Raw genomic sequence first — 16,702 nt, 5'->3', positions numbered from 1 at the left:
GGAGCTGATATATAAATCGACTTCTTAACTATGGTTAAGTTAAAAGCTAACTATACAGGAAGGGAGTAGATAATACGACGGTCTGTGAGGAGCGTAACTGACGGTATGGATTTAATCCAAACTAGGCCCTACATAATCTAACTGCTGGAAATATTGTATTGTCCTTTCGTCTTATCCAAATATCACCATCACGCTCCACGTGTCCACTTTCGTACCCATAAAACGACAAATTAGTTATCTCGCCAATTTATCGTGAAGATCTTTTTTTACCTTTTTTGTCGCATATTGTGACTTGGGGTGATATTACAAGACAAAAAATAATAATATCCAAACCAAGTAACCTTACCTGCACTTCTTTTTGCAACGTGGGTCTGTGGGTGGGTGGTAGTTTTGATATTTGTAAAATACAATGGCATCAATGTAAATTTGATCACATATATCTTTATGTGATTATAATAAACATACGCCATGACTCATAATGACTCACGACATTATAGGTTAAATAACAACTTCCTATCCATCATGCATTATTCTCTCAAGGTGCTAATTACTCCTTTACTTTTTTTCTGTTAAATCTTGCGACAGCCAAGCATTTCTTCTTTGGGGTACTGATATCGGCTTATTGTGGTATAATATAATTTTTGTAATCAACTCAAATCTATCTATCTATTTATCACTTATAAACAGTGTTGTAAAACTCGCCGAGCCGATTACTCCGAGTACTCGCTACTCGGCCCCTTATCGATGCGAGTTACATAATCCCGATTACTCCCCGATTGAGCCCTTACTGAAATGATCAATGTTGTAAAACTCGGTGATTAATATGATAACATATTTAATGATTTATTATTTAACACACACGTGATTATTGTTATATATATTATGGAAATTGTTTCTTATGAATAGTGAACTTCCACAATTTTTGTCTATTTTAGTCCCTGGACTTTATGTTGTTTTTTTGGCAGAATTGGTCCCTATATTTTGGCAACTTTGATTCTATTTTTTAGCCATTTTGACACTTTTGGTCCTTGTAATCGATATTTTTTACATTTTTTAGGAACCTTTTAAATATATATATATATTATGGAAATTGTTTCTTATGAATAGTGAACTTCCACAATTTTTGTCTATTTTAGTCCCTGGACTTTATGTTGTTTTTTTGGCAGAATTGGTCCCTGTACTTTGGCAACTTTGGTCCTTATTTTTTAGCCATTTTGACACTTTTGGTCCTTGTAATCGATATTTTTACATTTTTTAGGAACCTTTTAATATTTAAAGTTTGGCCACAAAACTTTAACGGTTTGACAACTTTGATCCCTTTTCTATTTAGGAACCTTTTAATATTTAAAGTTTGGCCACAAAACTTTAACGGTTTGACAACTTTAACGGTTTGACAACTTTGGTCCTCATTTTTTAGCCATTTTGACACTTTTGGTCCTTGTAATCGATATTTTTACATTTTTTAGGAACCTTTTAATATTTAAAGTTTGGCCACAAAATTTTAACGGTTTGACAACTTTGATCCCTTTTCTATTTAGGAACCTTTTAATATTTAAAGTTTGGCCACAAAACTTTAACGGTTTGACAACTTTGGTCCTCATTTTTTAGCCATTTTGACACTTTTGGTCCTTATAATCGATATTTTTACATTTTTTAGGAACCTTTTAATATTTAAAGTTTGGCCACAAAACTTTAACGGTTTGACAACTTTGATCCCTTTTCTATTTAGGAACCTTTTAATATTTAAAGTTTGGCCACAAAACTTTAACGGTTCGACAACTTTGATCCCTTTTCTAAAAACTTGCTAATTCCTACCGCTTTAATTCTTTAGCCATTTTGACACTTCTGGTCCTTGCAGTCAAAACTTTTACATTTTTTCATAAAAACATGAAGAAAACGGTCCGGGGCAAAGCCCGGGCTTGTCATCCTTGCACTTTCTACGTCTGTCATATTTATCGATTCGGAAACAACATTGAAAGCTTCTGGCCCCCGCGTAGCGAGGGTAACCTTTCTAGTTGTTATTATATATATATATATATATATATATATATATATATATATATATATATATATATATATATATATATATATATATATATATATATATATATATATATATTAAATTTTCAGCAATTATTCACAAAGTGAGACCATTCTGTGTTTTTCAGTTTTTTTGTATTCATATGTATCTAATTTTGTTATATATTTCAATCAAATTATGATTTTAACTTATGATTTTGACATATATAATTTTCCTAAAAATATTTCTACATGAATTAATGAATCCGAGTACTCATCGAGTACTCCCGATTACTCGCTACTCGGTAGTCGGCCAAACAGGTACAGAGTAACGAGTTCTATAACCTTGCTTATAAATGTTGTCATTCAAACTTATATGGTTAGTGGTAAATAGTTTTTTTAAACCTTATTGATTTGAAACCTAAATGATATTTTATATTTCTTAATTAATAGCATTTACATTATTTATGAATTTCCAATAACTTTTTGCATTCTATCAATATATATGTACCTATATTGCTACTATTTTCTCACAAAAGCTTTCATATAGTTGAATGTATTGTGATTCAAAAAACTTTCATGCAGTTAACTAGTTCATATGTTTACTATTCAAATATTAGTATTATCTTTTCACAAAAAGTTTTCATATAGTTCAAACGTTCATGATATGAACAGTTGAAGAAATCGGTTATGTTCCAACAATGGTAATCGTAATATGATTTTTTTATAATAATGCTTGAAATTTGATAAAAACTTGAACAAAGTCTTTCCAAGTTTAAGTTACTCTTTTGTATGACTTAATGAAAATATTTGGAACTTAATAGAAGCAAGAATAAGAGCCCCAATCCATAAACTTTTTCCTTATTTTGTTTTTTATTTTTTTAGGAGTCTCTCTGGATACCCTATCTCTGTAGGTGTCACTTTGGTTTTTTTTTACCAAAATAAGACACAAAGCTCTAGAATTGGAGGTATACTCTTGGAGAATGAAATAGATCACTTCTCTCCCAAATATATTGGCGCTAAACTCATTTTTCTCTCTTTTTTGACATGTAGATTTTGCTCTCGGGTTTGGAGGTTTGTGTGATGTTTTCTCTTATGATTTTTATCTAACATTTGATACTAATGTTTAGGAATGATAATATATTGTCTATTCCTATCTATTTATATATTATGAAGGAGATCATTCAAATGGATATTATTCAAGATATACTATCTATATTGAACCATATTCATTTGAAAATCTTCAACTCTTTAACTTTTGTTGTTTGAATAATTTAATTGAGATATTTGGCTATATAAAAAACACTTGCTTCTCTCCTCTTTTTATTTTTATTATATATATATATATATATATATATATATATATATATATATATATATATATATATAGTCGAATTCTATAGGAGGCCCTATAGAAATCGTTCAAGGCCTTCTAGAAGGTGGGTTCATGGACTGCTTGGAGCCTAAGTCAAGAATTAGGGTTTCACCTGGAAACCATAGCAGCCACAAGTATTTAAAGACCCTTAGACCTCAAGAATTCGATCACTGCTTCCAAGAGAAACCCTAGCCGAAATTCTGCCCCCTATCTCACTCATCCTTTGCTTTTGGTGTTTGTGATTCCATTAGAGGTGAAACACTTGAGGCACTCAAGCTTTCAAGAGTCAAGATCATCATTGGATTACTTGTTATTACGAGATAACAAGAGAGGTAACAATCAAACCCTAGTTTCATATTGTTTTTCTGAAATTGTATGCTAGTATTAGGGTTATTGCTTTGGAAGATCTATTTGTATGTATAACTAGAGAAAAACTTATATCCAAATCAATTAGGGTTGCATGAACACATAGGAATGTTGTTATTCTCAAAACCCATCATTTTTAACTTATAGTTATTAAGTAGTAATGACTAATTTATTTTTCTATTCCTTTTATTTATAACTTTGGAACTTATATTAGTAGTATATACGTAAGTTTTGCTCACTAAAAACATTAATGTGTTTAAAGAGATTTATGATTCAAATATGAAGATTTAAAAAAATTAGTTTTGTTGAATCTTTGGATAATAGTGTTTATATATATCAAATTTATGTTAATACAAATGTTATAATAGATATTTTAATATTTTTATGTTATCAAAAGTTGTAATGTTTATTTCTCATAATTTTTGTTATTCGTTATATATATATATATATATATATATATATATATATATATATATATATATATATCATAAGTTTGATATAATTTACGTAACTTTTAACAGTTTATAAATTCATCAAATAATGATATACATCACAATGACTTAAAACCATAATGTTTAATAAAACTAATATGTTAACTATATGTTTTCTTTTTTACTAACATTAGTTTTCAAAGTAAAAATATTAATTAATAATTTGTTAAGAGTTATTATTTTAACTATATAATTATATTTTCGTGCAACGCGCGAGGATTCTCCTAATATAAATATAAGCATAACTAGATTTTCATAAGCTTGTTCCAAGACTTAAATTTAAACAATAGACGCAAATAGACATCAGTTTAACAGTGTAGGGGTGTGAAAATGTCAATCATGTGAAAAACACAAACAAGTTGTCAGTTCGCAAGTATTTTACTATTTTTCATAGTCATGTGAAATTGATGGACCTATAGTTTTAGACGTATAAAAACCCTTATTTTCATAATTTAATTTCATTTCATAAAAAAATGCAAACTCAAAATTCTCTTTAACCTAATCCTAAAGTCTTAAATCTCAATCTCAATCACAAACCCATATTGATGGAGATTAGTGCCCATAGGCATAACAAAGTCTGGTAATATTATTATAAATAACAGTGTCATTTTGGGTTAGAACAAAAATGAAGCAGATCTAGAAAGATATTTATTTGAACGACTTGTTTTGTTAATTAATTAATAGTTTAATTAATTAATATGTAACGTCGGGTTCCCAAGTAAATTTCTTAAGTTTTAAATAATCGTTTATTGCATGAAAGACCATTACGCTAAGTGTAATGGATAGTTACATTGGACGTAACTTATTTAATTTGATCGTGGATTCCGTCTTGTACACTGGGCGTACGTATGAGTACGCTTAGTGGTGGTTGTTGAGGCCAACAAAATTAATAACCCTAAATATAACACACTAAAATAGTGTATAGTGGTAAAAGGATCAAATCCACGGAGATTGGTTCAATTTTATAACTCTATGAAAAATCTCTTTGTAAAAATACTTGTAAAATAACTAAGATTTAAATAGACAATTTCAACAAAAATAAGAGTTTGATGTAAAATCAATAAGGGAAAGATGGTTGACTTAAGGTTTCTTCACTTTGACTTTTTATGAACATATCATTAGAATCCAATGGTGCAATACTTGATTTAAACCCTTAATTTGGCTATAGTAATCCAAGGAGCTTGAGATTACCTAGACTTTTCTTAATTGTTGAAATGGTTAGAGAAGCTCATAACAATTTCCTTAGTTAAAGTCACTAATTCCATTAAGCATGTAATTAGTGAAAGTCAACTAGCATTAAGAACCAAAGAGTCACCAAATCCAAGAGGAGTCAAAAGCTTCCACTACCATGTTGGAGAAAATGTTTTTATGATTGTGTGAAGTAAAACTAACACAAGAATCACTTGTTGCTTGCTAATTTAAAGATCCTTTACTTAATCAAGAAATTAGCCAACTAATCACCACAAACACATCTAAACTCATGAATAAAAACATGCAAGTAATGATAAGATGTTAAAACACAAAACATTTTCATAAAGATTCAAACACAAATTCATGGATTCTTCAATATTCAACAAAAGTTCAAAGGATTCAACAATAGTCAACCAATATTTGTTTAGCCAAGCATGGCTAAACTCAAGAAAACAAAGTTGGTGAAGATTGTACCAAACATTTAGCAAGAATTAAGAGATGAAAATGGTGAAGTTCTTGAGGGTTCTTGGCCTTCAAAATGCTCCCAAACTCCATAGAGAAAGCCTCCAAATCGGATGTCAAAAGATAAGGCTGAAGAGGCACACCAACCTTCCCAATATAGAGCTCTAGACAAAATCCCGAATTTGCCCTTGTCAGGATTCCACGCGGGCCACGGGGAATCTTACGCGGGCCGCGTGACTATGACAGAGTTTTTGGGCTTCTTCAAGATTTGGGCCCCCACAGCTTAACCATTGGCCCAGTTCGAGTCTAATCAGCTTCTAACCCATTTTTCTTCAATATTTCTTCAATTTGAGCCCAATTTGCCTCTCCACATCACTCAAAGCTTCCGCAAATTCCTAAACATCGATCTTGCACACTCAAGAATTCTCCCGTGCCTTTCAAATTTAAAGTTCAACACTTCCACGCCTTCAAGCAATTGACAAGTCCACTCCATGAATCACCTCCATAGCCATCAAGCATGAAATCCCCATTTCCCTTCAAACCCAATCGCCTCCCAAGAGTCCCGCTCCGCTAGTCTCCAAAAAATCTGCAATAATGCTCAAGAAACTAGAAAGTACCCGAAATGGTCATAAAAATAACAAAAAGGAAAATATGCATGGAAATCAACTAAAATGCGAATGAAATGTGCTAAAAAAAACTATAAAAAGAAGTAAATAAAATGAAGCTATCAAATCACCCCAAGCTTAAACCTTACTTGTCCTCAAGTAAGACAAGACTAAAATGAACTCGGGATGAACTATCCTAAGGAAAATAAAAAGAATGGATAGAACCGCGGAACCTGATCATCGTTAGTCAACATGGTCAAAATTAATCTCGCTATTACCTCACGAATTTTTCATCCGATGACAAAGGGACCATAAACCACAGCCAGGACAACTCCTTTAGGTGAGTAAGGAGGGATGAGCAGTCGCAGCCCAATGGAACATGCATACAATGAAGAACATCTGTAGTAGGGAGAAAGCAGCTGGATGGGCTCGTGTGGAGCTCTTCTTTTAAGTGTACACTCTGATCTCACGTCTGCCGGCTACTCTCATGTATAATTGGGTTTAATCGTTCGGGCACCGTTGTAGGAATCGGTTCACTTAGTGTTGTCCTAAACCTCCCGTAGTATCCGATTCGACAGTCTCCTTAACATCACCAATTTGCGAAAAACAACTCGATCTATATACAATAAAACAAGCCTATACAAATAAATATCAAACGCCGGGTGACCAAAATGTTGGAAAATTTTTTCAATAATTGAACCGGTCACCTATTTAAGATAGTTGCAGCTGGAAATTCGCATGCTATTCTTTTTCTCTTTTTTTTTGTTTTTTTTTGTTTTTTTGTTTTTTTTTAACATTTGAAGGTAATGTATTAACAATCGAAATTTTTAACAAGAAAACCCTTTGACTCAAAATTTGGTTCCCAAAAGTGTGTAAGTGGAACCGAAAGGGTAGTAATATAATCCGAATGGTCTAAGTGTGAAAATGACCATGTGTGGAGCATAAAGATGTAATGTAAGCTCCTTTTCAAACTTGCAATTTTTCAAAAGTAATGAAAATGTCCACATGCGGACTAAAAGACTCTCTAAAATCCTAAGAAAATTGCAAAAATATATGGTGATGTAAAGAGACCGGATATGGATTCTACTCGAGGACAAGCACCAATGCTTCATCCTAACAGTTCAAACATGATCAAGTGTGATCCTCTCAGCGGTAGTGACCGCAAGGCTAAGACCATCCATTGCTATAGTATATCCTACAGTTGTTAGTATTGTATGCATAATTCTTCATGAAAACTACCTGGCCATGATCACTTACCCCTTTAAGCTACCAGCATCTGATCCCAAATATGAAATCCCAAACTACAGCTAGTGGTCCCGGTTCGATGGGTGAGATAGCAACAAGATCCTGGACTAATAATGATACAATAACTATGAACCTGTTCCATGGCATCCAAGGAGGTGAGAATAAACTAACAACAAAAATGCATGAATGCTAATGCCCTAAGCTAAATGTTATGCAAAAATATAAAAGGTGAAAAGGAAGAAAATAAAATATTTTTGGAATTTTATATAAATAAAAAAAATGAATGAAAATTAGCTTAAAACTAAAATGTTATGCAACTTAGTTAAAAAATGCATGAAAAAGTAAAAGAAAAGGGAAATGCCCCACCCCAAGCTTAAGAACAAGCATTGTCCTCAATGCTTAAGGAAAGGGCGGAAATAACCTAAATCGGAGGGTCGGGCGGCGGGAAATGCCCGTGGCGATAGTGGTAGTCCCACATATCCTGGACCTGGCGGGAAGTGGGAGGGAAGGACTGCTCCAGCCGATCGACACGGGTCGCCACATCTCGGATGGCTCTGGTGTTCTCCTGCGTCTGGGTGTCGATGCGCTGCACCGTGGAGAACATTGTGGCGAATTGGTCAAAGAACGTAGGGGGGGGGGAATATGGTGGGACTTCGTGTCCCCCTGCTGTTGTGGCTGATATTGAGGCTCGACAAAATGTTGTGGAGGCTGAAATTGGTCATCTTCATCATCCACAGGAGGAGGGTAGTCGGATGGAATGACCCATTGTTCGGGGTCGGTTGGTTCGAAACACCCTATATACTCGTACGGAAGAATGATGTATGGTTGATTGTCAAGATTCCAAATGGGACCATCGACCGAATCCCGGATGATTTGCATTCGGCGGAGTGTGTGGCCGTCAAGGCTAGAGGGGCCGGGAGCCTTCTCAAATGGGAGGGTGGAGAGATGAAGTTGAAGCGGGGGCCGGGGGCCGGGAAGCAATAAGGGTGATCAACCCCCCAATGAAAATGTCTCCTTTGTCCATAGTCGTGAGCTTGTAACATTTGGTGAAGAAAAAGGAGGCAAAAGCCGGCCGGGGGCCATTCTCACGAGTCATGCACCAAAGAAAAAATAATTCCGCCTTTGAAATTTGAACCACTTCGGAGCGGGCAAAAATGGTGCATGTGAGTAATCGATGCGCTAGGTGCAAACATGGGTGAATTATGGAGGAGGCCTTGGACGAAGATTATGAATATCGTGGCTCGTTGGTGATCTGCTGCCAAAAATGATTCTCGTTGAAGTTTCCGGGCCATGGTTCTTGTTGGTGATATAGATTGTCCACTGGAGTGCCCATCAGGGCGTTCACCACCCGATATGGTAGGGATCGTTTCTCGCCGAGCATTTGGAAGGTGACGGTTTCGCCTTCCTCTTCGGGATTGAATGTGGTGAGAAATTCCAAGGTTGGTTCAACATAGGTGGCGGCGTGGTTATAGAGGAATTGGCCCCACCCGATATTGTTAAATAACGCTTGGACTCCATCGAGTACCCCAAGACTAGCAAAAGATTCCCTATGGAGGAATTTTGTTGACTTGACTTGACGTTTGTTGGAAACGAGAAAATCATATGTTTTTCGGTCCTCACGATTCAACAAACGAAACGGGGGATCCTTGGATTTTCCTTTTGATCCACCTTTTGAGGAAGTAGCTCCCGTCCCCGTTTTTGCACGTTTAGACATTTACTCGGGACAAAATTTTATCAACAATAATCTTCAAATGACACCAAAGACCACACAATTCCAACAACTAATGGGTAATCAAGATGCAAATAATCAAGATAAAGGAATGAAAGTACCCAATTTTCTTAGACCCGAAACGAATGGTGGAAGCGGAATTAAAGCCACCAAAGAGATTCTCCAAGACACACCCCAAGCTTATGATTTTGCTTTGTATATGACGCTTTAATCGCTAAAACAACCCCACAAATGAGCTTCAAGATGACTTTCCGGCGACTAGAGTGGCGGCACCCCGAGTTGGTCGGAAATTTTTCGTGAATTTTTGGGAAAAGATGGGTATGGTTAGAAAGCCCTTGATGAGAGAAACAAAACCTCGTGCTCGGAATCTCCAATGGTGGCCGGAGTTGGCCAGAAAATGCGAAAGAAGGTGGTGGTGGGTGGTGGTGGCGCCCGGAATTCCGGCCACAGATCGGCCAGATTTTGGGTGGGGTTTGTAGAGGATGAAAAATGGTGAAGAATGGCGGTGGTCTCGCGAGATTCCGACCGGTAGAACTCCGGGAAAATGGATTTTTTGTGAGAAGTGGGTTATGGTGTTCTTGAGCTTCTAGAGAGAAAATGGTGGAATTTGTTAGGTTAGAATGAAGAAGATGAGTGCTGGAGATGTTTAATCCATGGTCAAGAAAGGTCAAACCTGGTCAATGTTGGTCAACTCATTAAACCCCTTGGTCAACAAAAGTCAAAGCAGTCAACAGCTCAAAAGAATCAGTCAATCGACCAACACGCGGGCAGGGCGCAGGCCGCGTGCTGGCCGCGTCTACTTGCTCGAAAAGTGCTGATGCTTTCTGATCCCTCACGCGGGTTGGACACGGGCCGCGGGGTGGCCGCGTGCTCTCCTTCATACATCTTACGCGGGCCGCAGGCCCTTCCTTTGGGTCAAAAATCTGGTTTCTCCCAAAAAGCTTGATTTATAGGCCAAAATGATCCCCGTAAGGACCGGTTTCAAAATTTTGACAAAAGTTGGAATAAAACGGGGAATGAATGGTGAAACCATTCAAAAATTTATTTTTCAAAATCCCGAAAACGCTTTGTAAAACGATTTATTTGAATTTAAAAAAGGTGAAAGCACATTGCTTTCCAAAAATGCCCTTCTTTAACGTCTTTGGCGAGACGTCTTCCTGGCTTGCTTCAACACATCGGGACATCCAAATGGATGATTTCAAGAGCATTAGAACTGAAACCTTCATAGAATGGCTTCAACCGGTGCCCATTGACTTTGAAAATTTGTCCCGTCTTTTCGCTTTGAATTTCTACCGCCCCATGGTCAAAGGTCTTTATCACAACAAAAGGTCCAATCCATCTTGACCTTATCTTGCCTGGAAATAACTTCAATCGTGAATGGTATAGTAAGACCCTATGCCCCGGTTCAAAATGCTTCCGGGTGATGGACTTGTCGTGTAAGAGCTTCGTTTTCTCCTTATAAATCCTTGTGTTTTCATAGGAGTCGTTTCTCAATTCTTCCAGCTCTTGGAGTTGAAGCTTCCTATGTCTCCCCGCCTCATCAATATTGTAATTACATTGCTTGACCGCCCAAAATGCACGGTGCTCTAATTCGACGGGTAGATGACATGACTTTCCGAAAACCAACCTAAAGGGCGACATTCCTATCGAGGTCTTGTAAGCGGTCTGATAGGCCCATAAGGCATCATCAAGCCTTAAACTCCAATCTTTCCTTGTCGGATTCACTGTTTTCTCTAAAATACTCTTCACCTCACGATTTGAGACTTCCGCTTGACCGTTCGTTTGAGGGTGGTAGGCGGTAGAGACACGATGGGTCACGTTGTACTTTTTCAGCAAGGCCTCCATCATCTTATTGCAAAAATGCGTCCCTCGATCACTAATCAAAGCCCTAGGCACACCAAACCTCACGAAGACATTAGATTTTAAAAAGTCGATAACTGTTTTGGCATCATCCGATCTCGTGGCTTTGGCTTCAACCCACTTAGAAACATAGTCAACCGCGAGCAAGATGTAAACGTTGCCAAACGAGACGGGAAATGGGCCCATAAAATCAATCCCCCATACGTCAAAAATTTCACAAACAAGGATTGGATTTTGTGGCATTTGATTTTTTTGTGAAATGTTTCCCGTCCTTTGGCACCGTTCACAGCTTTTACAAAACATATAACAATCGCGTGACATGGTTGGCCAAAATAATCCACATTCAACAACCTTTCTCAAAGTTCGGCTAGGTCCGAAGTGTCCCCCACAAGCAAATTCATGACAAAATTGTAAAATGGATTGATGCTCTTGTTGGGGTACACATTGCCTAATGATTTGATCGGGACAATGTTTCCACAAATAAGGCTCATCCCACACATAATATTTTGCATCACTTTTGAGCTTGTCTTTTTGAGCACGTGAGAATGTGTCGGGATACCTTTTTGTGACCAAAAAGTTAACGATATCAGCATACCAAGGAGTAGATTGAATAAGGGAAAAGAGATGCTCATCCGGAAACTCGTCCCGCAAAGGGAGAGGAGTTTCATTTGAAGTGATCCGGCTTAAGTGGTCGGCAACAAGGTTCTCACATCCACTTTTGTCCCGGATTTCCAAATCAAATTCTTGCAATAATAAGATCCACCGGATGAGTCTTGGCTTTGCATCTTTCTTTGTCATCAAGTACTTGAGAGCCGCATGATCCGAATATACTATAACTTTGGTGCCAAGTAGATATTGTCGAAACTTCTCCAAAGCGAACACTATGGCCAATAGCTCCTTCTCCGTGGTAGAGTAGTTGCTTTGAGCATTGTCTAGTGTCCTTGATGCATAGTAAATCACATGGGAGGCTCTTCCATTCTTTTGACCCAAAACGGCACCGATAGCATAATTGCTTGCATCACACATGATCTCGAAAGGGAGATCCCAATTTGGTGCTTGTATGATGGGGGCGGATGTAAGCAATTCCTTGAGCTTGTCGAAAGCTTCTTTGCACGCCTCATTGAACTCGAAATCGGCCTCCTTTTGCAAGAGTTGGCACATTGGTCTTGTTATCTTTGAAAAGTCCTTGATGAATCGTCGGAAGAAACCTGCATGGCCCAAAAAAGAACAAACTTCCCGAACACAAGTCGGGTAAGGTAAGCTTTGAATAACATCGATCTTGGCCTTATCTACCTCAATTCCTTTTTCAGACACAATGTGACCCAAAATGAGACCTTGACTCACCATGAAATGACATTTCTCAAAGTTTAAAACCAAATTTGTTTCAATGCATCTTTTCAAAATTTTGGTGAGATTGGTCAAACACTCTTGAAAGGAGTTCCCGTATACCGTAAAATCATCCATAAAAACCTCAATTATGTTTTCGACATATTCGGAAAAGATACTAACCATGCAACGTTGGAAAGTGGCCGGGGCGTTACACAATCCAACTGACATTCTACGGTATGCGAAAGTGTCAAATGGACATGTAAAAGTTGTCTTTTCTTGGTCTTCCGGCGCCACCGGGATTTGGTGAAAACCGGAATACCCGTCAAGACAACAATAGTGAGATTTTTCGGCCAACCTTTCTAACAGTTGGTCAATGAAAGGCAATGGAAAATGATCTTTTCGTGTGCTTGCATTGAGTTTGCGGTAGTCAATACATACTCTCCACCCGTTTTGCACACGGGTGGGGACCATCATACCTTTGTTGTTCTCGACCACCGTGATTCCCGTCTTTTTAGGCACAACTTGGACCGGGCTCACCCATTTGCTATCCGAGATTGGATAAATCATTCCCGCATCTAGGAGCTTCAAAATCTCTTTCTTGACCACTTCCATCATTGGCGGATTCAACCGTCTTTGCGCGTCTCTACTTGGTTTGCATTCGTCCTCCATTAAGATCTTGTGCATACAAGTGGAGGGACTCAACCCTTTGATATCCGCAATCGTCCAACCCATGGCTTCTTTATGCTCCTTCAACACCTTGAGGAGTTGCTCTTCTTCAAATTTGGTTAAGTGAGTTGAAATGATAACCGGGAGGGTTTCATTCTTTCCCAAGTAGGCATACTTCAAGTGTTGAGGTAGGACCTTTAATTCCAATTCGGGTGGTTGAACAAGGGATGGAGGCAATTTTGTATGAGTTGGGGGCAATTCAATTTGTTTGACATCTAATCTTGTGGATTTCTTCATCTCCATTTTATTTACCAACTTCTCAACTTCCGGATCCAAAGAATAAAGCTTTAATTGCTCGGCTAGCTTCCCACAATCGAATCCTTTGCTTAAGATCATCTCCAACATATCACCGTTAGATAACTCAAACAATTCTTGAGTAATTGGCTCAACAACATCAACAAAGTACAAAGACGAAACATCACTAGGATATCTCATGGCATCATAAATATTAAAACTTATTGTTTCACCATCAAACTCCATTGTCAAACTTCCCGCATACACATCGATCTTCGTCCTAGCCGTCTTCAAAAACGGTCTCCCAAGCAAGATTAGAGCCGATTTGGAGGACACTTGCTCATCTAGATCAATCACATAGAAATCCGCCGGGAAGACCAATTGGTTCACTTGCACTAGGACATCTTCCAAAACACCTCTAGGAAAGACACTTGATTTATCCGCAAGAGAGATTATGACACCGGTTTCACTTAAGGGTCCGACATTTAATGATTCATACACCGAATAGGGCATGACATTGATAGAGGCACCAAGATCAAGCATAGCACTACTAAAAGTGACATCTCCAATCTTGCAAGGAACCGTGAACATTCCGGGATCTTTGCATTTGGGTGGAAGTTTCCTTTGTAAAACCGCGGATGCGTTTTCATTCATCAAAATTTTCTCATTTCCCTTCAACTTCCTCTTGTTGGTACAAAGTTCTTTCAAAAACTTTGCATATCTCGGGATTTGCTTGATTGCATCAAGTAGAGGGATGTTTACTTCCACCTTTCGAAAGGTGTCTAAAATCTCTTTCTCCTCCATGTTCTTTTTCGAAGTCGCAAGTCGGGAGGGGAATGGCGGTTGAGTGGCTATGGGTGTTACTAGAGGGGTAGTCTTCTTTGGAACTCCGGCTTGTGCATCGTTCTTGACTATAGGTTCTTCAACGGGAATAACTTCTATTTCTTCCTCTTTATCTCTTGGCTTATTCTTTGAACTACTCTCTCCGGCTTGTTTGCCACTTCTCAAGGTCACCACATTGACATTTGGGTTCTTTTCGGTTTGAGAAGGCAATTTCCCACGGGACTCCAACTTGCTTATGGATGTAACTATATCTCGCATTTGTGCTTCAAGGTTAGAGATACTAGTTCTTGTCTCTTTTTGGAATTGTTGGGTACTAGTGGCTAAGGATTTGACAATGTCTTCAAGAGACATTCTAGAGCTACTTGGTTGGGATTGAGGAGGTTGTTGGTGATGTGGAGGGTGTGGTTTGGATTGATAGTGTGGTTGTGGATGTTGGTAGTGAGGTTGTGGTGGTGGATAGGAAGGTCTAACCAATGCATTTTGAGGCAATGGTCTTGGGTTGTAGCTCATGTTGGGATTTGGCTTCCAACTTGAATTGTAAGCATTTTGGTAACCGGATGGCTTGTTGTGGTAATTTTGAAACTCTCCCGTGGCATTTACATGTTCCGCATCTTCTTGAAGAATGGGACACATATCCGTAGGATGTCCCATTGTTGCACATATCCCACAAACCATCACTTGTGGAGTTTGTCCCATGGCTAGCTTTTGGACAACGGAGGTTAGATCTTTGCTTTGAGACTCAAGATTTGATGTTCCCACTTCGTTGACTTTGTGTTGTGTATCTCTTTTCATGTCTTGGCGCGAGCCAATATGTTGAGAATTCACGGCTATGGTGTTGAAAAGTTGTCTTGTTTGTTGTGGAGTTTTACTAAAGACATCACCACCACTTGAGGCATCAACTAGTCTTCTCTCCATTGGTAACAATCCCTCATAGAAGTGTTGAATGAGGAGTTGTTCCGGGATTTGGTGTTGTGGGCAACTATAACACAAATTGTTGAACCTCTCCCAATAATCATGAAAAGTCTCGTTTTGACCTTGGCGGATTCCACAAATCTCATTTCTAAGACTTGAGACTCTTGAAGCGGGATAGAACTTGTCAAGAAAAGCTCTTGCCATATCGGTCCATGAGTTGATTGACCCCGACAGAAGATAGAATAACCAATCTTTTGCTCTATCAGCCAATGAAAAGGGGAATGCCCTTAGCTTGATTTGGTCATCGGTTGACCCTTGTGGCTTCATACTAGTGCAAATAATGTGGAACATCTTCAAGTGCTTATGCGGGTCTTCGTTCTCCAATCCATGAAAAGTCGGGAGGTGACAGACTAAACTTGACTTCAATTCCGAACCTCCTTCCAAAACCGGGTAATTGATACCGGTTGGAGTTTGTGTAACATCGGTTTCCATCATTTGCCTCAAAGTTCTTTCGGGAACTTCTCCTCCGTCTGCCATTGCAATTGGTTCAATAATGGGTGGATTTTGTTGTAGAGGTGGTGTTTTGGGAATTTCTTGGCGAGGGTCGGGACTAGAATCGGGTTCCGTATCACTTGATGAAGCGGGTTCAACCTCCGGATCCCCGTGAGGGTTAGAAGTTTGACCACGTTCAATTCGCTTTTCCTTCGCCAAACGCCTTGCTTCTTTTTCAATTTCTGGGTTGTAAATCAAGTCACCTGTACGCTGAGATCTGGGCATAGAGAAACAAATTGATTAAAAATAAACCAATCCCCGGCAACGGCACCAAAATTTGGTGGTTGTCGAGGCCAAAAAAATTAATAACCCTAAATATAACACACTAAAATAGTGTATAGTGGTAAAAGGATCGAATCCACGGAGATTGGTTCAATTTTATAACTCTATGAAAAATCTCTTTGTAAAAATACTTGTAAAATAACAATAAATGAAAAAGGGGGGGGGGGGGTTGGTCTTTTGAGATACTTGAAATAACCTAGAATTAAACTAAGATTTAAATAGACAATTTCAACAAAAAGAAGAGTTTGATGTAAAATCAATAAGGGAAAGATGGTTGACTTAAGGTTTCCTCACTTTGACTTTTGATGAACATATCATTAGAATCCAATGGTGCAATACTTGATTTAAACCCTTAATTTGGCTATAGTAATCCAAGGAGCTTGAGATTACCTAGACTTTTCTTAATTCTTGAAATGGTTAGAGAAGCTCATAACAATTTTCTTAGTTAAAGTCACTAATTCCATTAAGCATGTAATTAGTG

The 16,702-nt window shown here is 37.9% G+C and overlaps 1 protein-coding gene across 1 annotated transcript; it reads right to left on the bottom strand.

Annotated features, from left to right (window-relative positions):
- Positions 1 to 10,650: 10,650 nt before the first annotated feature.
- LOC145121386 (uncharacterized) lies at positions 10,651 to 14,733 on the bottom strand. The gene is made up of 5 exons (XM_079057139.1): positions 13,866 to 14,733; positions 13,444 to 13,769; positions 12,741 to 12,996; positions 12,114 to 12,170; positions 10,651 to 11,738 (listed from the first exon to the last, which is right to left on the bottom strand). Exons 1-5 carry the CDS (start codon positions 14,731 to 14,733, stop codon positions 10,651 to 10,653), a joined length of 2,595 nt encoding a protein of 864 aa, XP_078913265.1.
- Between the last annotated feature and the right edge of the window lie 1,969 nt (positions 14,734 to 16,702).

This window comes from Lactuca virosa, chromosome 6, assembly GCF_052849685.1.
Source record: "Lactuca virosa cultivar CGN04683 chromosome 6, Lactuca_virosa_CGN04683_v6, whole genome shotgun sequence".
Taxonomy (NCBI): Eukaryota; Viridiplantae; Streptophyta; class Magnoliopsida; order Asterales; family Asteraceae; genus Lactuca; species Lactuca virosa.
This window is presented reverse-complemented; position numbering and strand designations above follow the sequence as displayed.

What these genes read in the sequence shown, in the direction of transcription:
- LOC145121386 (XM_079057139.1), bottom strand. Translation starts at nt 14,733, where the DNA reads ATGCGAGATATAGTTACATCCATAAGCAAGTTGGAGTCCCGTGGGAAA. An exon ending in ACTTAACCAAATTTGAAGAA is followed by an intron (nt 12,997 to 13,443) that starts GAGCAACTCCTC and finishes TATTGTTGTCTT; the next exon opens with GACGGGTATTCCGGTTTTCA. An exon ending in CAATCTCACCAAAATTTTGA is followed by an intron (nt 12,171 to 12,740) that starts AAAGATGCATTG and finishes AAGTTATAGTAT; the next exon opens with ATTCGGATCATGCGGCTCTC.